Raw genomic sequence first — 23,363 nt, 5'->3', positions numbered from 1 at the left:
AAATTGGTTCTGTGTTGACATCGAGTACTTGAGTACCTACTTGACAGATGGCGCTGTTGTTGTACACCCCCACCTGTATAGCGATCGCTGGCGTATTCCGCCCGTAGGTTTTTCTGTCGGGCAGCAGAGCTGACAGCTATATGATCATCGGGTAAGTTTAATATTGAAAACTTGCTATATTTACTTTAAATGAGCTTTGCTTATGTAAAAGCAACGGCATAAAGTGAAAGGGTTCATTTATTTAGAGTTTATTCAAAATTTGGTGCCTATTTCTTCTACATGAGAAAATATCTGCCATAGCTAACATCTCATCTGTTACTATAGTATAATAACTGGGAGGCTTTTGATATTGATCTTTGCTAACAGAAGTAAGAGCTTTATAATTCAATATTGTAACAAAGCTTTAACTTGTTTTACAAACACAAGGACAAACATATTGATATATCAAATGCATATGTTTTATTTGAAACACTTGGAAGATGTTGTACCAAAATGCATGCAATGTATCAAATCAAGAACAAGAAGACATTTTGAAGTACATGAAAAATTAAAAATATTCAACATACAGGTTATTAAAATAAGATTTATGTTTACAAACTTTAATGAATCTATTTACACACAACTGACGAATTTTAGTAAATCATACTTACAAGGTAATTAATCCTTCTTGGCAAATGGGTTAACACTTGCTAACCAGCTAGTGCTTGAACTGAAAAAAGGAAGAATATGTTTAGTGCTGTAGTTCCATTGCATCCAAATAAATTTTACCTTCTTAAGTTTTCATAATAAAATGACAAATTCGTAGATAATTTGTATTTTTCCTAACTATACAAACCTTAGCTATTTACATGGGGTAATTACTTCGGCGTAGCTGAATGACGAGCCATTAGAATTTTAACGAGGGTTTACTAGCCCACCGCTAGATAGCGGGGGGTAGGGAGGGGTAGCTTGCTACCCCCCCCCCCTCACACATACTAGTGAATGCTTCACTTTGCTTAGAGGTAGGACTTATCCCGGGGGACAGGGCTGGCGGGCAAATATGTGTAAATAGCTAAGGTTTGTATAGTTAGGAAAACTACAAATTATCTACGAATTTGTCATTTGTTCTGTAACTGAAATACAAAACACACTATTTACATGGGGTGACTCAACCCTTAAGAAGGGCGGAAAGTCCCTGCCATACTGGCTTTTGGCTTTGCCCGGGGACTCAATATTTGAGTGTGTAAGTACTCGAGAAATAAGGAGTCCCTGCGCCTCGCTAGCATTGTTGTGAAACTGCTGCAGCCTACATACGCTGTGTGTGAAGGTGAAGAGCGTGACTCGTCCTAGGAAGTTGACCTGGAGTTCTTCCAATGGAATTCTAGGCTAGGACTCTCTCAATACCACCTCATCAGGGTATGGGGACATGGCAGTATTACTCTTAATACTAGGAACACAAGGAAGCATGGTTTACCTGCTCTGGTTTGAGGTCAGCTATGCAAAGAACCCAGGATGCTGCTTTCTCCATGGAAGGAGAGGATGAAGAAAAGAATAAGGGCCAGACAAATCTTTTCATTCATGCAGACTAAGATCGGGTAACAATACCCTCAACCTCTGCTACCTGTCCATTAAGGAGCCTGAGGTTAGACCAGCTATTATGTATCCATCACAGGGCCGATAGAGAACGTTTCGAGCCTCCTGTGTGTCACGTCTTGCAGGTAGCGGGCTGTGAAGGTCATCTGACGCTTCCACCCCTGCTTGTAGAACCTGCGTCACTGAGAAGATCTTCTTGAAGGTCAGGGACGTTGCTGCGCCCCTTACATCATGCGCTCTAAGGCCACATGATGGAGGAGGGTCAGGATTCAGGGGCAGATGAATCACCCTATGAATCCATGTGGAGATGGTATTCTTGGTGACCCTCCTCTTGTTCTTCCAGTGCTCACAATCCACTTTTTTTTCCATTATCATCCAAAAAGCTGATATCAATGTTTCAATTAAAAGGTATGAAAGAGATTAAACATCTTTACATATGAAGCAATAGTACGCCTATACTTGTTGCGGCTGAAGACCAAAGTGAAGGGTCTTTGACAGGTGGGTGGTTGGGCTGCTCACCCCAGCTCACCACCTGTCATTAACTACCTTGTTAACAATTTCAATGGTTGTTCCAGTTCTGCTGAAAATTTTCCTATTTTAAGGGATGAAAAGTTTGTATACAAGTGGAAATAAATAAAATTTAAAAGGCTACAGCTGAAAACATAAGATATTTACCTTTATAACGTAATCTCTTCTGTTTCTGTTTAGAAAATTTCAGTAGCTCTGCATATAACAAAGCTATATTTGTCCAAGTGTTGAATTAGGTCCAAATCTTTTACAATATATCTTTAATGTTAATTTCTTTAAATATCTTGAAGTTTCATGTTACACAAACCTATATTTTTTCAAATTAAATCTATAATATTGAAGCTTCACAGAAGGTCCTTTCATCATAATATAATTGATATAAAAATTTTTGCTACACTGCCATTTTTTTTTTTTTTTGTGTGTGAAAACAGTTGCCAAAACCAAAAATCAGTTTTACTTTTATGGGATTAAATGGATTTACTATAAATGAGTGGTTCCCAAACTGGGGCATATAAGATGGATATGGGGTGGGGGGCATGAGGCCATCTGTCAAATATGATATTTTAATTATAAAATAAATTTTTGAATATACTTACCCGGTGAATATATAATAGCTGAGCCTCTGGCGGCTCGACAGAAAAAACACACAAAAACTCGCGAGCGATCGCTATGAAGGTTGCGGGTGTGCCCACTAGCGCGAACTATCGGCCAGATACCGCATATACATGTAAACAGACCCAATTTTTCTCATCCCGCTGGGTCTCTATCGGGGAGGAAGGGGGGGGCCTTTTAATTTATATATTCACCGGGTAAGTATATTCAAAAATTTATTTTATAATTAAAATATCATTTTTAAATATTTAACTTAGCCGGTGAATATATAATAGCTGATTCACACCCATGGTGGTGGGTAGAGACCAGAGTTAATTAAGTTTACAGCGTATATGCTTAGAGTTTTTGACAGTTATATCATGACAAAACCCAAATATATAAAGGTACCTGGTAAGGAAGTCGACTTAGACGATTACTCTGCCTTATTAGTCTGTCTTCCTCACGAAGCCCAGCGATCCTCTTAGGATGCTGAAAGACTCCCAGAAGCTGAAGTATTAAGGGCTGCAACCCATACAACAGGACCTCATCAAACCCCTAATCTGGGCGCTCTCAAGAAATGACTTTGACCACCCGCCAAATCAATCAGGATGCGAAAGGCTTCTTAGCCTTCCGTACAACCCAAAAAACAATATTAAAAACATTTCAAGAGACAGATTAAAAAGGATATTGGAATTAGGGTAATGTAGTGGTAGAACCCTCACCCACTACTGCACTCGCTGCAACGAATGGACCCAGTGTGTAGCAGTCCTCGTAAAGAGTCTGGACATCTTTTAAGTAAAATGACGCGAACACTGACTTGCTTCTCCAAAAAGTTGCGTCCATAATACTTTGCAGAGATTTATTTTGCTTGAAGGCCACGGAGGTTGCTACAGCTCTAACTTCGTGCGTCTTAACCTTAAGCAAACATCGGTCTTTCTCATTCAAGTGAGAATGAGCTTCTCGTATTAAAAATCTGATAAAATATGACAAAGCATTCTTTGACATAGGCAATGATGGTTTCTTAACTGAGCACCATAATGCCTCAGATTTACCTCGTAATGACTTAGTACGAGCTAAATAGAACTTAAGAGCTCTAACAGGACATAATACTCTTTCCAGTTCGTTGCCTACGATCTCTAATAAGCAAGGAATATCAAAAGATTTAGGCCAAGGACGAGAAGGCAGTTCATTTTTGGCCAGGAAACCAAGTTGAAGTGAACAAGTGGCTTTTTCTGTAGAAAAGCCGATGTTCTTACTGAAGGCATGAAGTTCACTGACCCTTTTAGCCGAAGCCAAGCACACTAGGAAAAGTGTCTTGAGGGTGAGATCCTTCAGGGAGGCTGAATGTAATGGCTCAAACCTGTCTGACATGAGGAACCTTAGGACCACGTCTAAGTTCCATCCAGGAGTTGCCAAACGACGTTCCTTAGAGGTCTCGAAAGACTTAAGGAGATCTTGGAGATCTTTAATGTTGGAAAGATCTAAGCCTCTATGTCGAAAGACCGAAGCCAACATGCTCCTGTAGCCCTTAATCGTGGGAGCTGAAAGGGAGCGAACCTTTCTCAGATGTAAAAGAAAATCTGCGATTTGGGCTACAGAGGTACTGGACGAGGACACAGATGCTGACTTGCACCAGTCTCGAAAGACTTCCCACTTCGACTGGTATAATCTAATGGTAGAAGCTCTCCTCGCTCTTGCAATCGCACTGGCTGCCTCCTTCGAAAAGCCTCGAGCTCTTGAGAGTCTTTCGATAGTCTGAAGGAAGTCAGACGAAGAGCGGGGAGGCTTTGATGGACATTCTTTACGTGGGGCTGACATAACAGATCTACCCTTAGAGGAAGACTTCTTGGAAAGTCTACCAGCCATTGAAGTACCTCGGTGAACCACTCTCTCGCGGGCCAGAGGGTAGCAACCAACGTCAACCTTGTCCCAATCCAGTAGAAACGCATCTATGTGGATTGCTTCTGTATCTAGGACTGGAGAGCAATAGATTGGTAACCTTTTGGTCAACGAGGAGGCAAAGAGGTCTATGGTGGGTTGACCCCAAGTAGCCCAAAGACTCTTGCCCACGTCCTTGTGGAGGGTCCATTCCGTGGGTATCACCTGACCCCTCCGACTGAGACAGTCTGCCAAGACGTTCAAGTCCCCCTGGATGAATCTCGTCAACAGGGAGATGCCTCGATTTCTTGACCATAAGAGAAGGTCCCTTGCGATCTCGAGCAGCGTGAAGGAGTGTGTGCCTCCTTGCTTGGAGATATACGCTAAAGCTGTGGTGTTGTCTGAGTTGACCTCTACCACTTAGTTTCGAAGAAGCTTTCGAATATCATCAAGGCCAAGTGGACTGCTAATAGCTCCTTGCCGTTGATGTGCATGCTCTTCTGACTTGAGGTCCACAGACCCGAGCATTCCCGACCGTCCAGGGTCGCACCCCAACCCAAATCCGGCGCGTCTGAGAACAACACGTGGTTTGGGTTCTTGACTGCTAGGGATAGTCCCTCTCTCAGACTGATATTGCTGTCCCACCATTTCAGGCATGCCTTTACTGGTTCGGAGACTGGGAATGATACCGTCTCTAACGTCTTGTCCTAGTTCCAGTGAGAGGCTAGATGGAACCGGAGAGGCAGAAGGTGTAGTCTCCCTAGTGAGACAAACTGCTCCAGGGATGAGAGAGTCCCTACGAGACTGTTCCAACTCCTGACTGAACAAACGTTCTCTTTTCAGCATTAGTTGGACTTCGAGTAGGGCTTGTTCTATTCGGGTGGCAGACGGAAAAGCCCGAAAAAACTGGACTGCGAATCTCCATCCCCAAATATAGAATAATCTGGGATGGGATCAGTTGGGACTTTTAGGTTGACCAAAAGTCCCAACTCCCTGGCCAGACTCAACGTCCAATGTAGATCCTGCAGACAGCGAAGACTGGACGATGCTCTGAGAAGCCAGTCGTCCAAGTACAGGGAGGCTCGGATCCCCGATAGATGGAGGGATTTTGCCACATTCCTCATGAGCCTCGTAAACACGAGAGGAGCAGGACTGAGGCCAAAGCACAGGGCTCGAAACTGGTACCCCACATTCCTGTAAACAAACCTCAGAAACGGTTGGAAATCCGGGTGTATAGGAATGTGGAAGTATGCCTCCTGAAGGTCGAGAGAGACCATCCAGTCGCCTTCCATTAATGCTGTCAAGACAGCCTGGTAGACTTCATCGTGAAGTTTGTCTTGACAATGAACACATTGAGCGCACTTGCCTCTTACGTACTCCTGCAGTGAACATGGCTGCCAGATCATTGGAGCCATCCCTGAGGAACTTGTTCCTGCAGAGAACGTGGCTGTCAGATCATTGGAGCCATCCCTGAAAGCCTTGTTTATGCATGACATAATTGTACAGCAAAACTTCAAACGCTCGAAAAAACTCCAGGAGATGGTCTAGCTCTAAAGTCAACCATAAAAACTTGGAGCGTCTCATGGCCAGGCGCCAGGGAGAGTCTATGAGGTTTGAGAAGTCTATCTGGGCAGAGGCAGGAACTCCCAAGCCGAGAACTTCTCCCTTGTCATATCAGACTCTCGCTCTATAAGCCAGCTTAAAAGTAGGGAAAGCAAAGGCTGTCTCCCCCAAACTCCTCCTGGTGATTAACCAGTCGCCTAGCAAACGTAAAGCTCTCTTAGAAGAGCGAGAGAGCACTAGCTTATAAAACAACGGCTTTGAAGTAGCTAGGCCTAGTGTAAACTCTGACGTTTAGGCGAACGAGGAGCAGCAGTTACAAAAAGATCCGGACAAAGATCCTTAAAAATCAGCATGATTTATTTAAAGTCCATAGAGGGCTGAGCAGCTTTAGGCTCCTCTCCGTCTGACAGAGTCCTCAAGGGAATATCAGTAGGAGGGGGAACAGCAACTTCCTCATCTGAAGGAACCTTGTCCGACAATAGCCGAGTCTCAAGCAAGGGAGAGACCTGCCGTGGTGGCAATGCTTGACAAGCAGAGTCCACACGCAAAGGAGCAACAGTAGCAGTCAAGGACGCTATGTCATGTAACTGCTTAAAGGACTGACCAGTAACAACAACAGGTGCGGGAGGACGTTCGACGTCAACTCGAGACTGCCTTGACTGCTTAGACTGAGCAGTCAAAACAACTCTTGACTGTGGTGCTTGACGCTCAACGTCAAAACAAGTCAACTATGCTGGTTGGTGAACGTCCTGAACGTCAACAAGAGCAAGCGGCAGCGGCTGAACGTCCACAAGCGGCTGAGAGTCAACACGGGACTGCATCGAGTGAGGCTCTACAAAACTCGATTGACGTGACTTTGTAACGTCAATGTCAACAGGACGAGCAAAGGCTCGTTTGGGCGGCTGACGGCCAAGATCTCGATCAGCTAAGCGGCGAGGATCATCGTGAACCTGCTCAACAGAATAGTCCTCCATAAGAGAGGCAAGCTTATTCTGCATGTCTTGCCGTACAACCCATTTAGGATCAACGGGAATGGTTGCGGTAAGAGACGAGGGTAACGTCTGTGACTGCAAAACCTTGCCTACAAAAAGACTCTCGGAGCCTGTGTTACGCTTTTGTTTAGGCGGCGAGCAGTCTTCCAATGACTGCATAGGGTCAGAGCTGTCCTAATAGTTAAAACCAGGACGCTGGACCTGTCCTGAAAGGACTGACTTTCGCTTAAAGGGCCTCGAAACCTTGTTCCACGGTTTCTTATGCGAAAAGCCTTCGGATGACGAGGAGAAAATCGTCTCGCTCGTCTTATGGTAGGGGCGGTGTTGATGAGACACGCCTGAAACCATAGAGGGAACGTCTGTTCGCTGATCAAGTCCTCTCGAACCCATAAGTCGTACGACATTACTTCTCCCCTGGGCTTGGGAGCTTGCAAGAGGTCTCGGACTAGGCGAACGACAGGCACGAACAGACGAACACTCGGTCGCAACACTGATAACACTTTGCGCAATTATCACTTTATCACTACGATTTTCTGTTTTGCACTTACTTCACTGAAATTGAATTTTTTAACAATTCACATTAGGTATGAATAAAACTGATTTCTACCTGAAGCACGCAATTCTACCCTCATCAAAAGGTTATAATTGCGAAATCAGTCGTATAATGTAAGCACATTAATACAAGCAAAAAACAGTAAACATATATTAAGATAAAAAGATCAGTGGCTGGGAAGGAAACTAAACACTAGTTCATTCAAAACTACGTTTTCAATCTCTCACCGTACAGTGCCTTGGGACGAGAATAAAAACTAAAAACGTTTTATCCTTTCTCCCCGTACAGAGACTAGGGACGAGAGTAAAAAACTGACTCGAGAACAACGTTACTCGCTTGGGACGAGAATAAAGATCGGAACGTTCTCTCGTTCTCTCTCTCTCTCTCTCTCTCCGTCTCTCTCTCTCTCTCTCTTGATTTCGCACCGAAGAGAAGAGCCCACTTACCTTTCGTCAATAAACAGGTTATTTGACCAAAGGAAAAAACTGAAAGGTTTTTCAATTAACAAGTTCCTTTAAAATAGTATTTAAAACATTTAAGCTTTGAAAGAAGAATGAACAAAACGTCAGAATCGATTTACTCTTTCTGCAAAGTGAAACCGTGATACTCTCTCTCTATCGTAACGATAGAGCGCAAACTGCGTAGCATAAATAAACTAAACGTTAGTTCATCTTTGAAACAGTACGAAGACTATTCAAAGAAAATCTTTCATAAAATATCTACTAAAAAATATTCATTTAATAAGTTTTAAATCATTTGCTCTGTAAAAGTTATTTACGATTGAAAGGGCTCAACGTTGTTTAACTTCGGTTTCCAAGTTAGGACCGCCTACTCTCGGATTAGAGGAGGAATAGGAAAGGTCGCATATAAACAAATCATTAAAATTTATCTTGATGTTTATTATAAATGGAAAGCTAATCGAAGAGGCCTAATAAAGGCGGTTGAGATATAAAATATATAGAGGAAAATCTATAATTAATTTATATCGTGATAAGATAATTGCTAAAAGCCTAAAACACACTTCCGTACTAAGGGAAGGGTCGGCCATTTAAAAGTCAAAGAAAGTCCAAAAAACAATCCAAAGTCATCAAAAATTAAATCTATCCAAAAATGAGTTCAAGATTTAAGTTGAAGATAAAACACCTGCACTGCGAAAGCTCAAACCAAAAGGAAGTACTTCACCAAATATGTTGAGAAAACTCCAGGTTATACAGCGAGTATTGATACGTCTTGTCGTTAAGGCCGACAGAGAAAAATTGGGTCTGTTTACATGTATATGCGGTATCTGGCCGATAGTTGGCGCTAGTGGGCACACCCGCAACCTTCATAGCGATCGCTCGCGAGTTTTTGTGTGTTTTTTCTGTCGAGCCGCCAGAGGCTCAGCTATTATATATTCACCGGCTAAGTTAAATATTTAAAAATGGTTATTTTGCAAGAAAACTATATATAATCAATCATCCATTCAAAGGAGGAATGCAACCACTATTGCACATTACGATGCAATCAGTGTTTTCACTGAGAAAATCCAGCTTTGGAAATATGAAATACAATTAGAGAACTTCTCTTTGTTTTCCCATTTCCATGAACTCAAGGCTGAAAATAATGACCTTCATTAGGATGGTGCACACATGAAGAAGGAAATATTATCTCATTTGAATTCGCTTGCTGAAGAATTTGTGCGCTATTTTCCAGATGCTACCATGGAGAAAGTTACTTGGAAGCTGATACAAAACCCATTCAATATCAACGTGGACTTGTTAGGGGATTATCTGCAAGAAGAAGCCATTGATTTAAGGTGTGATTCAGCTATGACAATTTCCAGACCATGAAATAAGAAGAATTTTGTGTGAAATATCTCCTTATATGCCCAAAAGTTGGAGAGAAAGCACTTCACTTGTTCATTCCATTTTCATCAACTTACCTCTGTGAAGTGGGTTTCTGGACTCTTGTTGTACTGAAAATAAAATAACGCAACGAAGTTGCCTCGACTTGCATTGTGCGCAGTCTCCTTTGAGACTTAGAATTACTGATCTTGTGAAAAAGAAACACCCACCCACTCATAACAGAAATGATTTCAGCTTTCACTTGTTTTATCAAGGATATAGCTGAGAGAAACTTTGGATTTTTTTGCTCAGTGATAGTGTTAGAGTTATAAGTTCCTTTTTCATATTTCTTTATATACAGTAATCTGGCCATGTATGTGCATGAACCTGTAATAATTACTGCTGCATAATAAATGTCACGCTCTTGTAAAATTATGATTCACTTCTTTTTGTCCAAGTGCACCAGGCACGAATGTATTTCTTCCTAAAGATCTAAAAATTATAAAATGAAACTATAATATAAATTATTAGTATTATATCATGCATATGTTTTACATATGCTTGTTGGCTGGGGGGGTGAAGATATTTTCGAACTCAAAAGAGGAGTCAAGCAGAAAAGTTTGGGAACCACTGCTGTAAATGTTCAAAATGCTTAGTTAAATTTCAAGTTATTGGCTAAAACAAAATAACTGGACAGAGATTTCCCTTTATAACAACTTGGTTGTAGATAAACTCTGCTGGGACAGTGAAGGTCCCAAAACAACTTACCTCTGTTCTTGACTCTCCTTCAAAACCTCTCCTTCATTATTCTTTAAATATTCAATGAACTCTTTGCGGAAGGCATGTTTTAATGGAGCAGGTTTTACAGCTTCTAGGATCTTCAACTTTGTACCTGCTTCTCTAAGATTCAGTCCGTACCACTCTGCCTCTTCCTCCTGCAAAAGTAAGTCAAACATCAATGCTTTAACTTATACCATATATTAAATAAAATCATAAGCAGAACTGATAAATAATCAAGCATTTGCTGCAAGACTATTTACACAATATTTTTTCCTTTAATAAAATTTTCCTGAATCATATCTAAAATAGTGTAAAGTTACTATCAAATTATTTTACATAATACCAAAGTTAAATTTTCCAGGAATCATGTAGTTGTCATGGGCGACTTAAATGCTAGAGTGGGTGTTGGAGAGGTAAAAGGTGTCATTGGGAAGTATGGCGTACCAGGTGAAAATGAGAGTGGTGAGAGACAGGTAGATATGTGTATTGAGCAAGAGATGGTGATAAGTTCTAGCTTTTTTAAAAGGAAAGATAAAAACAAGTATACATGGGTAAGAGTGAAAAATGTTATTTTGATAATAAAATAAATTTTTGAATATACTTACCCGGTGATTATAATAGCTGCAACTCTGTTGCTCGACAGAAAACTCTAAGGTAAAACTCGCCAGCGATCGCTACACAGGTTGCGGGTGTGCCCAACAGCGCCATCTGTCGTCCAGATACCCAGTACTCAATGTAAACAAAGACTCAATTTTCTCCTCGTACCACTGCGTCTCTATTGGGGAGGAAGGGAGGGTCCTTTAATTTATAATCACCGGGTAAGTATATTCAAAAATTTATTTTATTATCAAAATAACATTTTTCAATATTTAACTTAGCCGGTGATTATAATAGCTGATTCACACCCAGGGGGGTGGGTAGAGACCAGCAATATATGTTTACATTATTATGAGCTAAGAGTTTTTATTTAATTTTAGAAGTTATCAAAATAAAAGCAAAATAAATAGGTACCTGGTAAGGAAGTCGACTTGAACAATTACTCTGCCTTTTTAAGTACGTCTTCCTTACGGAGCCTCGCGATCCTCTTAGGATGCTGATCGACCCCTAGGATCTGAAGTATCAAGGGTTGCAACCCATACAACAGGACCTCATCAAAACCCCTAATCTAGGCGCTCTCAAGAAATGACTTTGACCACCCGCCAAATCAACCAGGATGCGAAAGGCTTCTTAGCCTTCCGGACAACCCAAAAAACAACAATAAAAACATTTCAAGAGAAAGATTAAAAGGTTATGGAATTAGGGAATTGTAGTGGTTGAGCCCTCACCCACTACTGCACTTGCTGCTACGAATGGTCCCAGTGTGTAGCAGTCCTCGTAAAGAGACTGGACATCCTTAAGATAAAAAGACGCGAACACTGACTTGCTTCTCCAATAGGTTGCGTCCATTATACTTCGCAGAGATCTATTTTGTTTAAAGGCCACGGAAGTTGCGACAGCTCTAACTTCGTGTGTCCTTACCTTCAGCAAAGCTTGGTCTTCCTCACTCAGATGGGAATGAGCTTCTCGTATTAACAGTCTGATAAAATAGGATAAAGCATTCTTTGACATAAGCAAAGATGGTTTCTTAACTGAACACCATAAAGCTTCAGAAAGGCCTCGTAAAGGTTTAGTTCGGTTTAAATAGAACTTAAGAGCTCTCACAGGGCATAAGACTCTTTCTAGTTCATTGCCAACCATATTCGATAAGCTTGGAATATCGAACGATTTCGGCCAAGGTCGAGAAGGCAGCTCGTTTTTGGCTAGAAAACCAAGTTGTAGTGAACATGTAGCCTTTTCTGACGAAAATCCGATGTTCTTGCTGAAGGCATGAATCTCACTGACTCTTTTAGCTGTGGCTAAGCATACCAGGAAAAGAGTCTTTAAGGTGAGATCTGTCTGACATGAGGAATCTTAGTACCACGTCTAAATTCCAACCAGGTGTAACCAAACGACGTTCCTTCGTGGTCTCAAAAGACTTAAGGAGGTCCTGTAGATCTTTATTGTTGGAAAGATCTAAGCCTCTGTGACGGAAGACTGATGCCAACATGCTTCTGTAACCCTTGATAGTGGGAGCTGAAAGAGATCGTTCTTTCCTCAGGTATAAGAGGAAGTCAGCTATTTGAGTTACAGAGGTACTGGTCGAGGATACAGATACTGACTTGCACCAGTTTCGGAAGACTTCCCACTTCGATTGGTAGACTCTAAGGGTGGATGTTCTCCTTGCTCTAGCAATCGCCCTGGCTGCCTCCTTCGAAAAGCCTCTAGCTCTCGAGAGTCTTTCGATAGTCTGAAGGCAGTCAGACGAAGAGCGTGGAGGCCTTGGTGTACCTTCTTTACGTGTGGCTGACGTAGAAGGTCCACCCTTAGAGGAAGAGTTCTGGGAACGTCTACTAGCCATTGAAGTACCTCGGTGAACCATTCTCTCGCGGGCCAGAGGGGAGCAACTAGCGTCAACCTTGTCCCTTCGTGAGAGGCGAACTTCTGCAGTACCTTGTTGACAATCTTGAACGGTGGGAATGCATATAGATGTAGATGTGACCAATCTAGGAGAAAGGCATCTATATGAACTGCTGCTGGGTCCGGGATTGGTGAGCAATATATTGGGAGCCTCTTGGTTATCGAGGTTGCAAAGAGATCAATGGTTGGCTGGCCCCAGGTGGCCCAAAGTCTCTTGCATACATCCTTGTGGAGGGTCCATTCTGTTGGAATTATTTGTCCCTTCCGACTGAGACAATCTGCCATGACATTCAAGTTGCCTTGGATGAACCTCGTTACTAGCGATATGTTTAGACCTTTTGACCAGGTGAGCAGGTCCCTTGCGATCTCGTACAACGTCAGTGAGTGGGTCCCTCCTTGCTTGGAGATGTACGCCAAAGCAGTGGTGTTGTCCGAGTTCACCTCCACCACTTTGCCTTGAAGGAGAGACCTGAAGCTTTTCAAGGCCAGATGTACTGCCAGTAGCTCCTTGCAGTTGATATGCATTGTCCTTTGACTCGAGTTCCATATTCCCGAGCATTCCCGACCGTCTAATGTCGCGCCCCAGCCTACGTCCGATGCGTCCGAGAAGAGAACGTGGTTGGGAGTCTGAACAGCCAGGGGCAGACCCTCTCTGAGGCTGATACTGTCCTTCCACCACGTCAGGCAAGACTTCATCTTCTCGGAAATGGGGATCGAGACCGCTTCTAGCGTCTTGTCCTTTTTCCAGTGAAATGCTAGGTGATATTGAAGAGGTCGGAGGTGTAGTCTTCCTAATGACACGAACTGTTCCAGGGATGATAGCGTCCCTATCAGACTCATCCACTTCCTGACTGAACATCGTTCCTTCTTCAGCATGTTCTGGATGCATAACTGGGCTTGGCTTGTTCTGGGGGCCGACGGAAAAGCCCGAAAAGCTAGACTGTGAATCTCCATCCCTAAATACACAATAGTTTGGGATGGGATCACTTGTGACTTTTCCATATTGACAAGGAGACCCAATTCCTTGGTCAGATCTAGAGTCCACTTTAGATCCTTCAGACAGCAACGACTGGAAGAAGCTCTGAGAAGCCAGTCGTCCAAATAGAGGGAGGCTCGGATGTCCGCTAAATGAAGGAATTTGGCTACATTCCTCATCAGCCTCGTAAACACAAGAGGAGCTGTGCTTAGGCCAAAGCACAGGGCTTGAAACTGGTAGACAACCTTTTCGAAAACGAATCTCAGAAAAGGTTGGGAGTCCGGGTGGATGGGGACGTGGAAGTAGGCGTCCTTTAGGTCTAAAGAGACCATCCAGTCTTCCCTTCTGACCGCTGCTAGAACCGACTTTGTGGTCTCCATGGAGAACGTCTGCTTTGTGACAAAGACATTCAGCGCACTGACGTCTAGCACCGGCCTCCACCCTCCTGTCTTCTTTGACACCAAGAAGAGGCGGTTGTAGAATCCCGGGGTTTGATGGTCCGAGACTTTGACTACCGCTCCCTTCTCTAGTAAGAGAGACACTTCCTGTTTCAATGCTCGTCTCTTGTCTTCCTCTCTGTACCTGGGAGAGAGATCGATGGGAGACGTTGCTAGAGGGGGTTTTCGTACAAACGGGATCTTGTACCCCTCTCTGAGCAACTTCACAGATTGTGCATCTGCGCCTCTCTTTTCCCAGGTCTGCCCGAAGTTCTTGAGTCTGGCTCCCACTGCTGTCTGAAGAAGCTGGCAGTCAGACTCTGCCCTTAAAGGACTTGGTTCCTTTCTTCTTTCCTCGTTTCCCTCCAGCACGAGCACCTCCTCTGCTGGAGGCTCTGCCACGAAAGGGCGGAATAAAACGGGACGCTGGAGTGTCCATCCTTGGTCTAGCTGACAAGGTAGGCAAAGGGGTGGCTTTGCGAGCTGAGGACGCAACAAGATCGTGAGTATCCTTCTGTATTAAAGAAGCGGCAATTTCCTTAATCAGGTCTTCTGGAAAAAGGCACTTGGAAAGCGGAGCAAACAGAAGTTAGGATCTCTGGCATGGTGTAACTCCAGCTGAAAGGAATGAGCATAGGTTTTCACGCTTCTTAAGGACTCCGGACACAAATGATGCAGCAAGCTCATTAGACCCATCACGTACGGCCTTGTCCATGCAGGACATAATGAGCAAGGAAGTCTCCTTCTCTGTCGGAGAGATCTTTCTGCTTAGAGCTCCTAGACACCAGTCTAAGAAGTTAAAAACTTCGAAGGCTCTAAAGATACCTTTCAAAAGGTGGTCCAGGTCCGAAGATGACCAACATATCTTTGAGCGTCTCATGGCAAGGCGGCGGGTAGAGTCTACGAGACTTGAGAAGTCGCCCTGGGCAGAGGCAGGAACTCCCAAGCCAAGAACTTCTCCCGTGGCATACCAGACGCTCGATCTAGAAGAGAGTCTTGTTGGTAGCACGACAGAGAGAAAATTGAGTCTTTGTTTACATTGAGTACTGGGTATCTGGACGACAGATGGCGCTGTTGGGCACACCCACAACCTGTGTAGCGATCGCTGGCGAGTTTTACCTTAGAGTTTTCTGTCGAGCAACAGAGTTGCAGCTATTATAATCACCGGCTAAGTTAAATATTGAAAAATGGAAGAGTGGTTGAAAGGGCGTTAATGGATTATGTGTTGATAACTAAAAGAATGTTTGAAAGATTGAAAGACGTGCACGTGTTTAGGGGTATGGCTAACAGTATGTCTGATCATTTTTTGGTGGAAGGAAAATTAGTTGTAGCAAAAGAGTGGGGGAATAGAGTAGGTGGATGTAAATGGGAGCTAGTGAGGGTTGAAGAGCTGATAAAACTGGGGGTAAAAAGTAAATATCAAGAAAGGTTGAAAATGGCATATGACAAATTGAAAGTAAGAGAAACTGGTAATTTAGAGGAGGAGTGGAAGTTAGTAAAAGGAAATTTTGTTGGGATTGTAAGTGATGTGTGTGACAAGAAGTTTGTTGGAGGCAGCATGAGGAAGGGCAGTGAATGGTGGAATGAAGGAGTGAAGGTAAAAGTGGAAGAGAAAAAGAGGGCTTTTGAAGAATGGCTGCAGAGTAATAGTGTAGAGTAGTATGAAAAATATAGAGAAAAATGTGGAAGTAAAGCACAAGGTAAGTGAGGCAAAGAGGGCGGCTGACCTGAGGTGGGGTCAGGGATTGGGTCGTTCATATGAAGAGAATAAGAAGAAGTTTTGGAAAGAAGTGAAGAGAGTAAGAAAGGCTGGCTCAAGAATTGAAGAGACAGTGAAAGATGGAAATGGAAGGTTGCTAAAAGGAGAGGAGGAAAGGAAAAGGTGGGCGGAATATTTTGAAAGTTTACTGAATGTTGAGGAAAATAGGGAGGCAGATATAATTGCTGTTCCAGGTGTTGAGGTGCCGGTGATGGGAGATGAAAATGAGAGAGAGATTACAAGAGAGGAAGTGAGGAGAGCACTAGATGAAATGAGAGTAGGAAAAGCACCTGGTATGGATAGTGTGAGAGCTGAGATGTTGAAGGAAGGGGGTGTGACTGTACTTGAATGGTTGGTGAGATTGTTTAATATGTGTTTTGTGTTGTCAATGGTACCAGTAGATTGGGTCTGTGCATGTCTTGTACCACTATATAAGGGTAAGGGAGATGTGCATGATTGTTGTAATTCACGGGGTATTAGTTTGTTGAGTGTACAGTAGTTAGAAAAGTGTATGGTAGAGTGCTGATTAATAGGATTAAGGATAAAACAGAGAGTGCAATCTTAGAAGTACAGGGTGGTTTTAGAAGAGGTAGGGGTTGTATGAATCAGATTTTTACAGTTAGGCAGATATGCGAGAAATATTTAGCAAAAGGTAAGGAGGTGTATGATGCGTTTATGGATCTGGAGAAAGCGTAGGATAGAGTTGATAAAGAAGCAATGTGGAATGTGATGAGGTTATATGGAATTGGTGGAAGGTTGTTAGTAGTAAAGCCTGTATTAGGATAGGAAATGAAGTGAGCGAGTGGTTTCTGGTGAGAGTGGGGCTGAGACAGGGATGTGTGATGTCGCCGTGGTTGTGGTTGTTTAACTTGTATGTTGATGGAGTGGTGAGAGAGGTGAATGCTAGAGTGCTTGGATGAGGATTGAAACTGGTGGACGAGAATGACCATAAATGGGAGGTAAATCAGTTGTTGTTTGCGGATGATACTGTACTGGTTGCAGACGCGGGAGAGAAGTTTGGCCGATTAGTGACAGAATTTGGAAAGGTGTGCGAGAGAAGGAAGTTGAGAGGTAATGTGGGTAAGTTATGAGATGTATGAGAAGGGAAGGTGGTGCAAGGTTGAATGTCATGTTGAATGGAGAGTTCCTTGAAGAGGTGGATCAGTTTAAATACTTGGAGTCTCTTGTTGCAGCAAATGGAATGGAAGCAGATGTACATCAGAGAGTGAATGAAGGATGCAAAGTGTTGGGGGCAGTTAAGGGAGTAGTAAATAATAGAGGGTTGGGGATGAATGTAAAGAGTTCTGTATGAGAAAGTGATTGTACCAACTGTGATGTATGGATCGGAGTTATTATTATTATTATTATTACTAGCTACTACCCTAGTTGGAAAAGCAAGATGCTATAAGCCTAAGGGCTCCAATAGGGAAAAATAGCCCAGTGAGGAAAGGAAATAAGGAAATAAATAAATGATGAGAATAAATTAACAATATATCATTCTAAAAACAGTAACAGAGTCAAAACAGATATGTCCTATATAAACTATTAACGACGTCAAAAACAGATATGTCATATATAAACTATAAAAAGACTCATGTCAGCCTGGTCAACATAAAAACATTTGCTCCAACTTTGAACTTTTGAAGTTCTATTGATTCAACTACCCGATTAGGAAGATCATTCCACAACTTGGTAACAGCTGGAATAAAACTTCTAGAATACTGTGTAGTATTGAGCCTCAGGATGGAGAACGCCTGGCTATTAGAATTAACTGCTTGCCTAGTATTACGAACAGGATAGAATTGTCCAGGGAGATCTGAATGTAAAGGATGGTCAGAGTTATGAAAAATCTTATGCAACATGCATAATGAACTAATTGAACGACGGTGCCAAAGATTAATATCTAGATCAGGAATAAGAAATTTAAGAGACCATAAGTACTGTAGCTGAACACCAGACAGGAGAACAATACTCAAAACAAGGTAGAATGAAAGAATTAAAACACTTCTTCAGAATAGATTGATAACAGAAAATCTTGTAAGACTTTCTCAATAAGCCAATTTTTGTGCAATTGAAGAAGACACACACCTAATGTGTTTCTCAAAAGTAAATTTGCTATCGAGAATCACACCTAAAATTTTAAAAGTCATACAAATTTAAAGAAACATTATCAATACTGAGATCCGGATGTTGAGGAGCCACCGTCCTTGACCTACTTACAAGCATACTTTGCGTTTTGTTAGGATTCAACTTCATACCGAATAATTTGCACCATGCACTAATTTTAGCTAAATCTCTATTAAGGGGAATGAAAGTGACGGAGAGAGAGAAATTGAATGTGTTTGAGATGAAGTGTCTAAGGAAAATGGCTGGAGTATCTCGAGTAGATAGGGTTAGGAACGAAGTAGTGAGGATGAGAACGGGTGTAAGAAATGAGTTAGCAGCTAGAGTGGATATGAATGTGTTGAGGTGGTTTGGCCATGTTGAGAGAATGAAAAATGGCTGTCTGCTAAAGAAGGTGATGAATGCAAGAGTTGATGGGAGAAGTACAAGAGGAAGGCCAAGGTTTGGGTGGATGGATGGAGTAAAGAAAGCTCTGGGTGATAGGAGGATAGATGTGAGAGAGGCAAGAGAGCATGCTAGAAATAGGAATGAATGGCGAGCGATTGTGACGCAGTTCCGGTAGGCTCTGCTGCTTCCTCCGGTGCCTTAGATGACCGCGGAGGTAGCAGCAGTAGGGGATTCAGCGTTATGAAGCTTCATCTGTGGTGGATAACAGGGGAGGGTGGGCTGTGTCACCCTAGCAGTACCAGCCGAACTCTGTTAAGTCCCTTGTCAGGCTGGGAGGAATGTAGAGAGGGGAGGTCCCCTTTTTTGTTTCATTTGTTGATGTCGGCTACCCCCCAAAATTGGGGGAAGTGCCTTGGTATATGTATGTATGTAAAATCTTGACATGGAAGAAGCAAAATAAAACAAATTGAAAATATATGGAAAATTATCAATAAAATATACATAGATTAAAAAATTAGCAGACAAAAGAAAAAGGATAAAAATAATAATTTGGCAAGACCAAAATTACATATAAAGAGGGCAGGCACAAAATAGATAAAAATAATAACACCAATAATTCCTTGTAGCACACCAAGTGTTAAAGAGAAGAAAGATGATTATGATATAAGAAAATATTATAACTTTGCATTTAAAATACTGTAATTATAATTATATTGGACATACACAAGTATAAGTGCAAAAAGCCCATGCCTTCTAGGGATCCACAACCCATAAAAAACACAAAGGGTTCTATGAATCTTTACAATTTTACCAAATTATGTTCATTTTATAATAAATAAAAAATCAAATAATAAACATGGAAAAAAAATTGAGCTAGACTGGACCCTTATTGTAGTTTTCAAACCTCTTCAACAATAAACATAATATAGATAAAAAATAATACTGTACTTCTACTATATATTTTTATGATAAAAGTTCAAAAAACTGTAATACAAGAATGAGTAGAGTTCCAAATTTCCTTACAACAAATGTGTTACACTGAAATCAAGCATACTCACAGGAATCATGTATTCTTTGTACTTTTCAAGTATTTCTTCTCTCTTTGCAGGATTATCTGGATATAGAGTACCTCTGGAGAGGGTAAGAAGCATTTCCCTTTTTATCTTCAATGCTAACTCTGACATAAGATCAGCTGGAGAAGTCTGAAATGAGAAAATTGTACGATTTGTCAACAAGTAATATCTAGTTAGTGATCTTTAAAAGCTTGAAAAATACTGTAGTAAAAAAAGTTTCCAAGATCCATATTTTACCACTAAAATAAACTTTAATAGTAATTTGTATTTGTTCTACCTGAAAACTTAAGTACAGTACTTTAAAATAGAGGATTATCTTCAGCACAGCTGGAAAGTCGTTTATATTAGTAACGCTATGTGTTAAGCGCGGGCGAGTAACCCAACCTGCCCTCTTGTCAAACTTTTCACTTTTGACCTTCAGGTCCGGACTGAGAGAAGTTGTTTGGAAGGGGAAATTAACTTTGAAGGACTCAGGTATGTATAAATAGGAAAAATACAAATTGCTTTCAAAGTTTATTTGCTAAAACATGGACACTCACTTAAGCTGGCCATACAGACAGAGGACTGACCGTACGGTTCGTCCTTCAGGACTGGAGTGGCGCTCCAGAGAAATGCCCACACATGCTACTAGCCTGCTTAGTTCAAAAGGATTGGGTACCCAGGATTAGGCCTACATAGTTATGTTTTTGGTACTTGTTAACTAAATTTGGTACATTACAGGGTATCAAGTACAATTGGTAGCTGACATGTAATTTTGAAAATGCCAAATTTTGGTACTTTTTACTTTCTTTATTTTTTACTTAATATAAATCTATGAAATCTGACTTAAAATAATCATATGAAGGAACGTGATAGGCATTCTCTGTCGGCTTCTACATGGTGGTGATTTGTACGTTTTGAAGTCATTATAGACTACCTTTTCTGTTTAATCCTCTTAATTCTTGAGTCCAAGTGACTCCTGGGAGGTATATACTAAATGAATTTCTAGACCTTTCTGGAGATTATCTTATGCTGAAGCACAACTGCAGTTTTAATTAGGCGTACTTGTTTTCACGTTAATTTATAGAAATTTGAAAGAATCTACAACGATGTTTGATCCGGTGGGTCGCATCTTGTGAGATAGGTCGGATTAAAGGCTTGGTTAATCATAGACCGGGATTACTCTTTCAAACTTCTCTACTATCTCCTCCCACCATTACTTGTGCAGGATTAGTGCCCTTATTAATCTTTTGACTTTACTGTGGGAGACTACACAGTTTGGGAAGAGAGAAAGAGTAATCTTCTCTGATATAACAATGATGAAGCAAAAATTGTTTCAATACAGTAATAAGTCAAAAGATTGTGAAATGCAATCAGTGTATCATTATAATATAAAAAAGTGCTCCGATCAAGGGACGAAGTATGGAATACAGTACGTGTCAAAATAGGTGGTCAACTCAGTCGCGATGCTAGTCTGTGCTCACACAAGCAAGAGATTGGCGGGACATACTGCCAATCGCTTCGGGATTGGCCTGTCCGGTCAAACATGCTGACAGGATGAGAGGACAGGCTAGGCACGCCAGGTTTGTCCTGTTTAACCCCCATGCACGTTAAGGAATCCCAGTCAAATCAGCACGCAAATCCTCTGCGTGTATGGTCTGCTTTATAGGCGGATAGGATCTCTTGCCAAGGCCAAGATGCGGCCTGGTTGGTTCTATTTTCTTCCAGGGAAAATGCCAGCCTTCCCGACCCCATACAGGAGCAATGGAGAGGACTCCAACAACCTCTAATCAGCCCATCATAGGGAGGAATATGCTGATAAGGCTTGACCAGTAGTTTGTTATATACCTGGTACTCATTCAATGAAGGAATCATTCTTCCCTAAAGGGGATTAGCAATCTGACATGAAATACCAAGAGCAGGAAGGCCAATCCATTCTATTATCCACCTCCTTATAAAGGGAGGATGGTAAGAACTAGCTATTGATTCAGTCAAATAAGAATGGTGCTCAGAAATCTAACTTACCAGCATCAATGTCGGATCCAGCGTGTAAAGCTACAAATTCTCCATCTCCAAATGAGAGGAAGGAAAGAAGAAGCAGAAGAGTCAGTCAGTCTACCTTTCCTCCAGATTAACATTGAACACATTACCATAGACAAGATGCTTTCTGCCAAATATATGAACTTGGCATGCTACACAACTACTAGGGCAGCCACCATAGGACCAAGAACAAAGGTGAGGAAGGACTTCTTGGTAAACTCACTAGAATAGAATATTGTGAAGGTTGCTTGGCATTTTCAAAATTCATTCCCCATCTAACTGCAAGATTCTTTGGAGTCTAAAGTGAAATCAATATAACTGATTTTGAGCTGTAGCTCAAGCTGGTACTTCAACCCCCCTCAAAAGTTTAAGCGTATTCTCACTAATTATCTCATGAAACCAGAAAGAGACTGTTCTCGACACATCTTTCTTGGTTCTGCCAGTACTAAAGAAGAGTAACTGACACTCAAGCTTGAGATATCAAGTCCTCTTCACATAGCAATGCATTTTACTCCCAGGTCACATATGCATTTCCTCTTGATTACCACGTAACGTTTCATGAAGTGAGGGGATGGAGAAGGTCTCGAACCTGGGTCGTAAGTCGATGCGTTCTGAGTTTGGTCAAGAATACGGGCACCAAATTAAGACCTTCTACCTCTTGGGAACTCTCTCTGCCAAAGCTACAACTACCTCAAAGACCTCAAAGGCATATATGAGAAACTCGTAAGAGACTTGTGAACACGGGTGACATTCCACTCCAGGAGCCTGAGGTCCTAGGCAAGGCAAGACTGCTCAAAGCTTTCCACAAGCATAGACAAATCTATGAGCAGTAGCCTTCCACAGTTGTAAACAAGAGGAACTTCTTGTCCAAGATTCATAAAGGAGTCCTTAATCTGGCCTAAAGATGAATACAAAACTCAAAGCATAGTAGCCTTCCACAGTTGTGAACAAGTGGAACTCCTTGTCCAAGATTAAAAAATAAGTCCTCAATCTGGTCTAAGAATGCCAACAGATTAAAATATCACTTAGCTTGTGGCAATCTGCAAGCAACCAGGTTCATCTGAGAACTGATGTTATCAAGACTCAGTTAATCAGCAGGGCATTAGACTGAACAGGGGAAAGATGTAAGCTTTCCTGGATGAAACTAAATGATAGCTCTAAGGCGTATATTGCCACTCAAATGTGCATCAGCTTTGTCAACCAGCTAAGAGGTAATGGGCCTCCTTGCTTCTCAATGTAACCTATTAGAGCATTGTTGTTGCTCATTAACCCTTCAGAGTGCTTCCTCAAATGTTCTTGAAATGTTTGTAACAGTAAAATATTGATACAGATGCATTTCTTCTGCTGATCACAAACCTGACACAACCTAGTCACCCAGGTCAAAGCTCCAAACCTTCTTTGACACAATGAGAACAGTAGTAATTCTAGAGTAGGGAGTCATGAGACTCCCCTGAGGTTTCCTATGTCCAGCCACTAGGAAAGATTGGCCAGTAACTACTGTCACACTTGAACAGAGGAGAGCGGGGCATCTCTGGAGGCCGATCCCCGCTCCTTCAACAGCACTGAAGGGATATCTGGTACAAATGCCTGTGACTCCCCTGAGAAATGAGCTTCTGAAAACAAAGAAAGGTGGCCTAGAAGACTACTAAACTTTGAGTGGGACAGATCGGTCGGGCTACTTCTCTAAGCTTTCTGATACAATCATCTGAAGGAGAGCCTCTTACTGTTGCCCTATTTATCACCATAGCCAGATAATCCAACCCATACTTAGATGTGAGATACCAATTCTCCCAATTTATCATGATTCCCAGA

The 23,363-nt window shown here is 41.9% G+C and overlaps 1 protein-coding gene across 1 annotated transcript in view; it reads right to left on the bottom strand.

Annotated features, from left to right (window-relative positions):
• Window positions 1-583: 583 nt before the first annotated feature.
• mRpL28 (mitochondrial ribosomal protein L28) overlaps window positions 584-23,363 on the bottom strand; it is a 191,674-nt gene continuing 168,894 nt past the window's right edge. The window contains exons 5-7 of the mRNA XM_068354648.1: window positions 19,518-19,661; window positions 10,269-10,435; window positions 584-709 (exon numbers count right to left, since the gene is read on the bottom strand). Coding sequence (XP_068210749.1) covers window positions 658-709; window positions 10,269-10,435; window positions 19,518-19,661 — 363 coding nt within the window. The 3' untranslated portion in view covers window positions 584-657. The remainder of the gene's footprint in view (window positions 710-10,268; window positions 10,436-19,517; window positions 19,662-23,363) is intronic.

This window comes from Palaemon carinicauda, chromosome 30 (genome assembly GCF_036898095.1).
Source record: "Palaemon carinicauda isolate YSFRI2023 chromosome 30, ASM3689809v2, whole genome shotgun sequence".
Classification (NCBI taxonomy): Eukaryota; Metazoa; Arthropoda; class Malacostraca; order Decapoda; family Palaemonidae; genus Palaemon; species Palaemon carinicauda.
The sequence above is the reverse complement of the archived record's forward strand: the minus strand, read 5'-3'. Positions and strand labels throughout refer to the sequence as shown.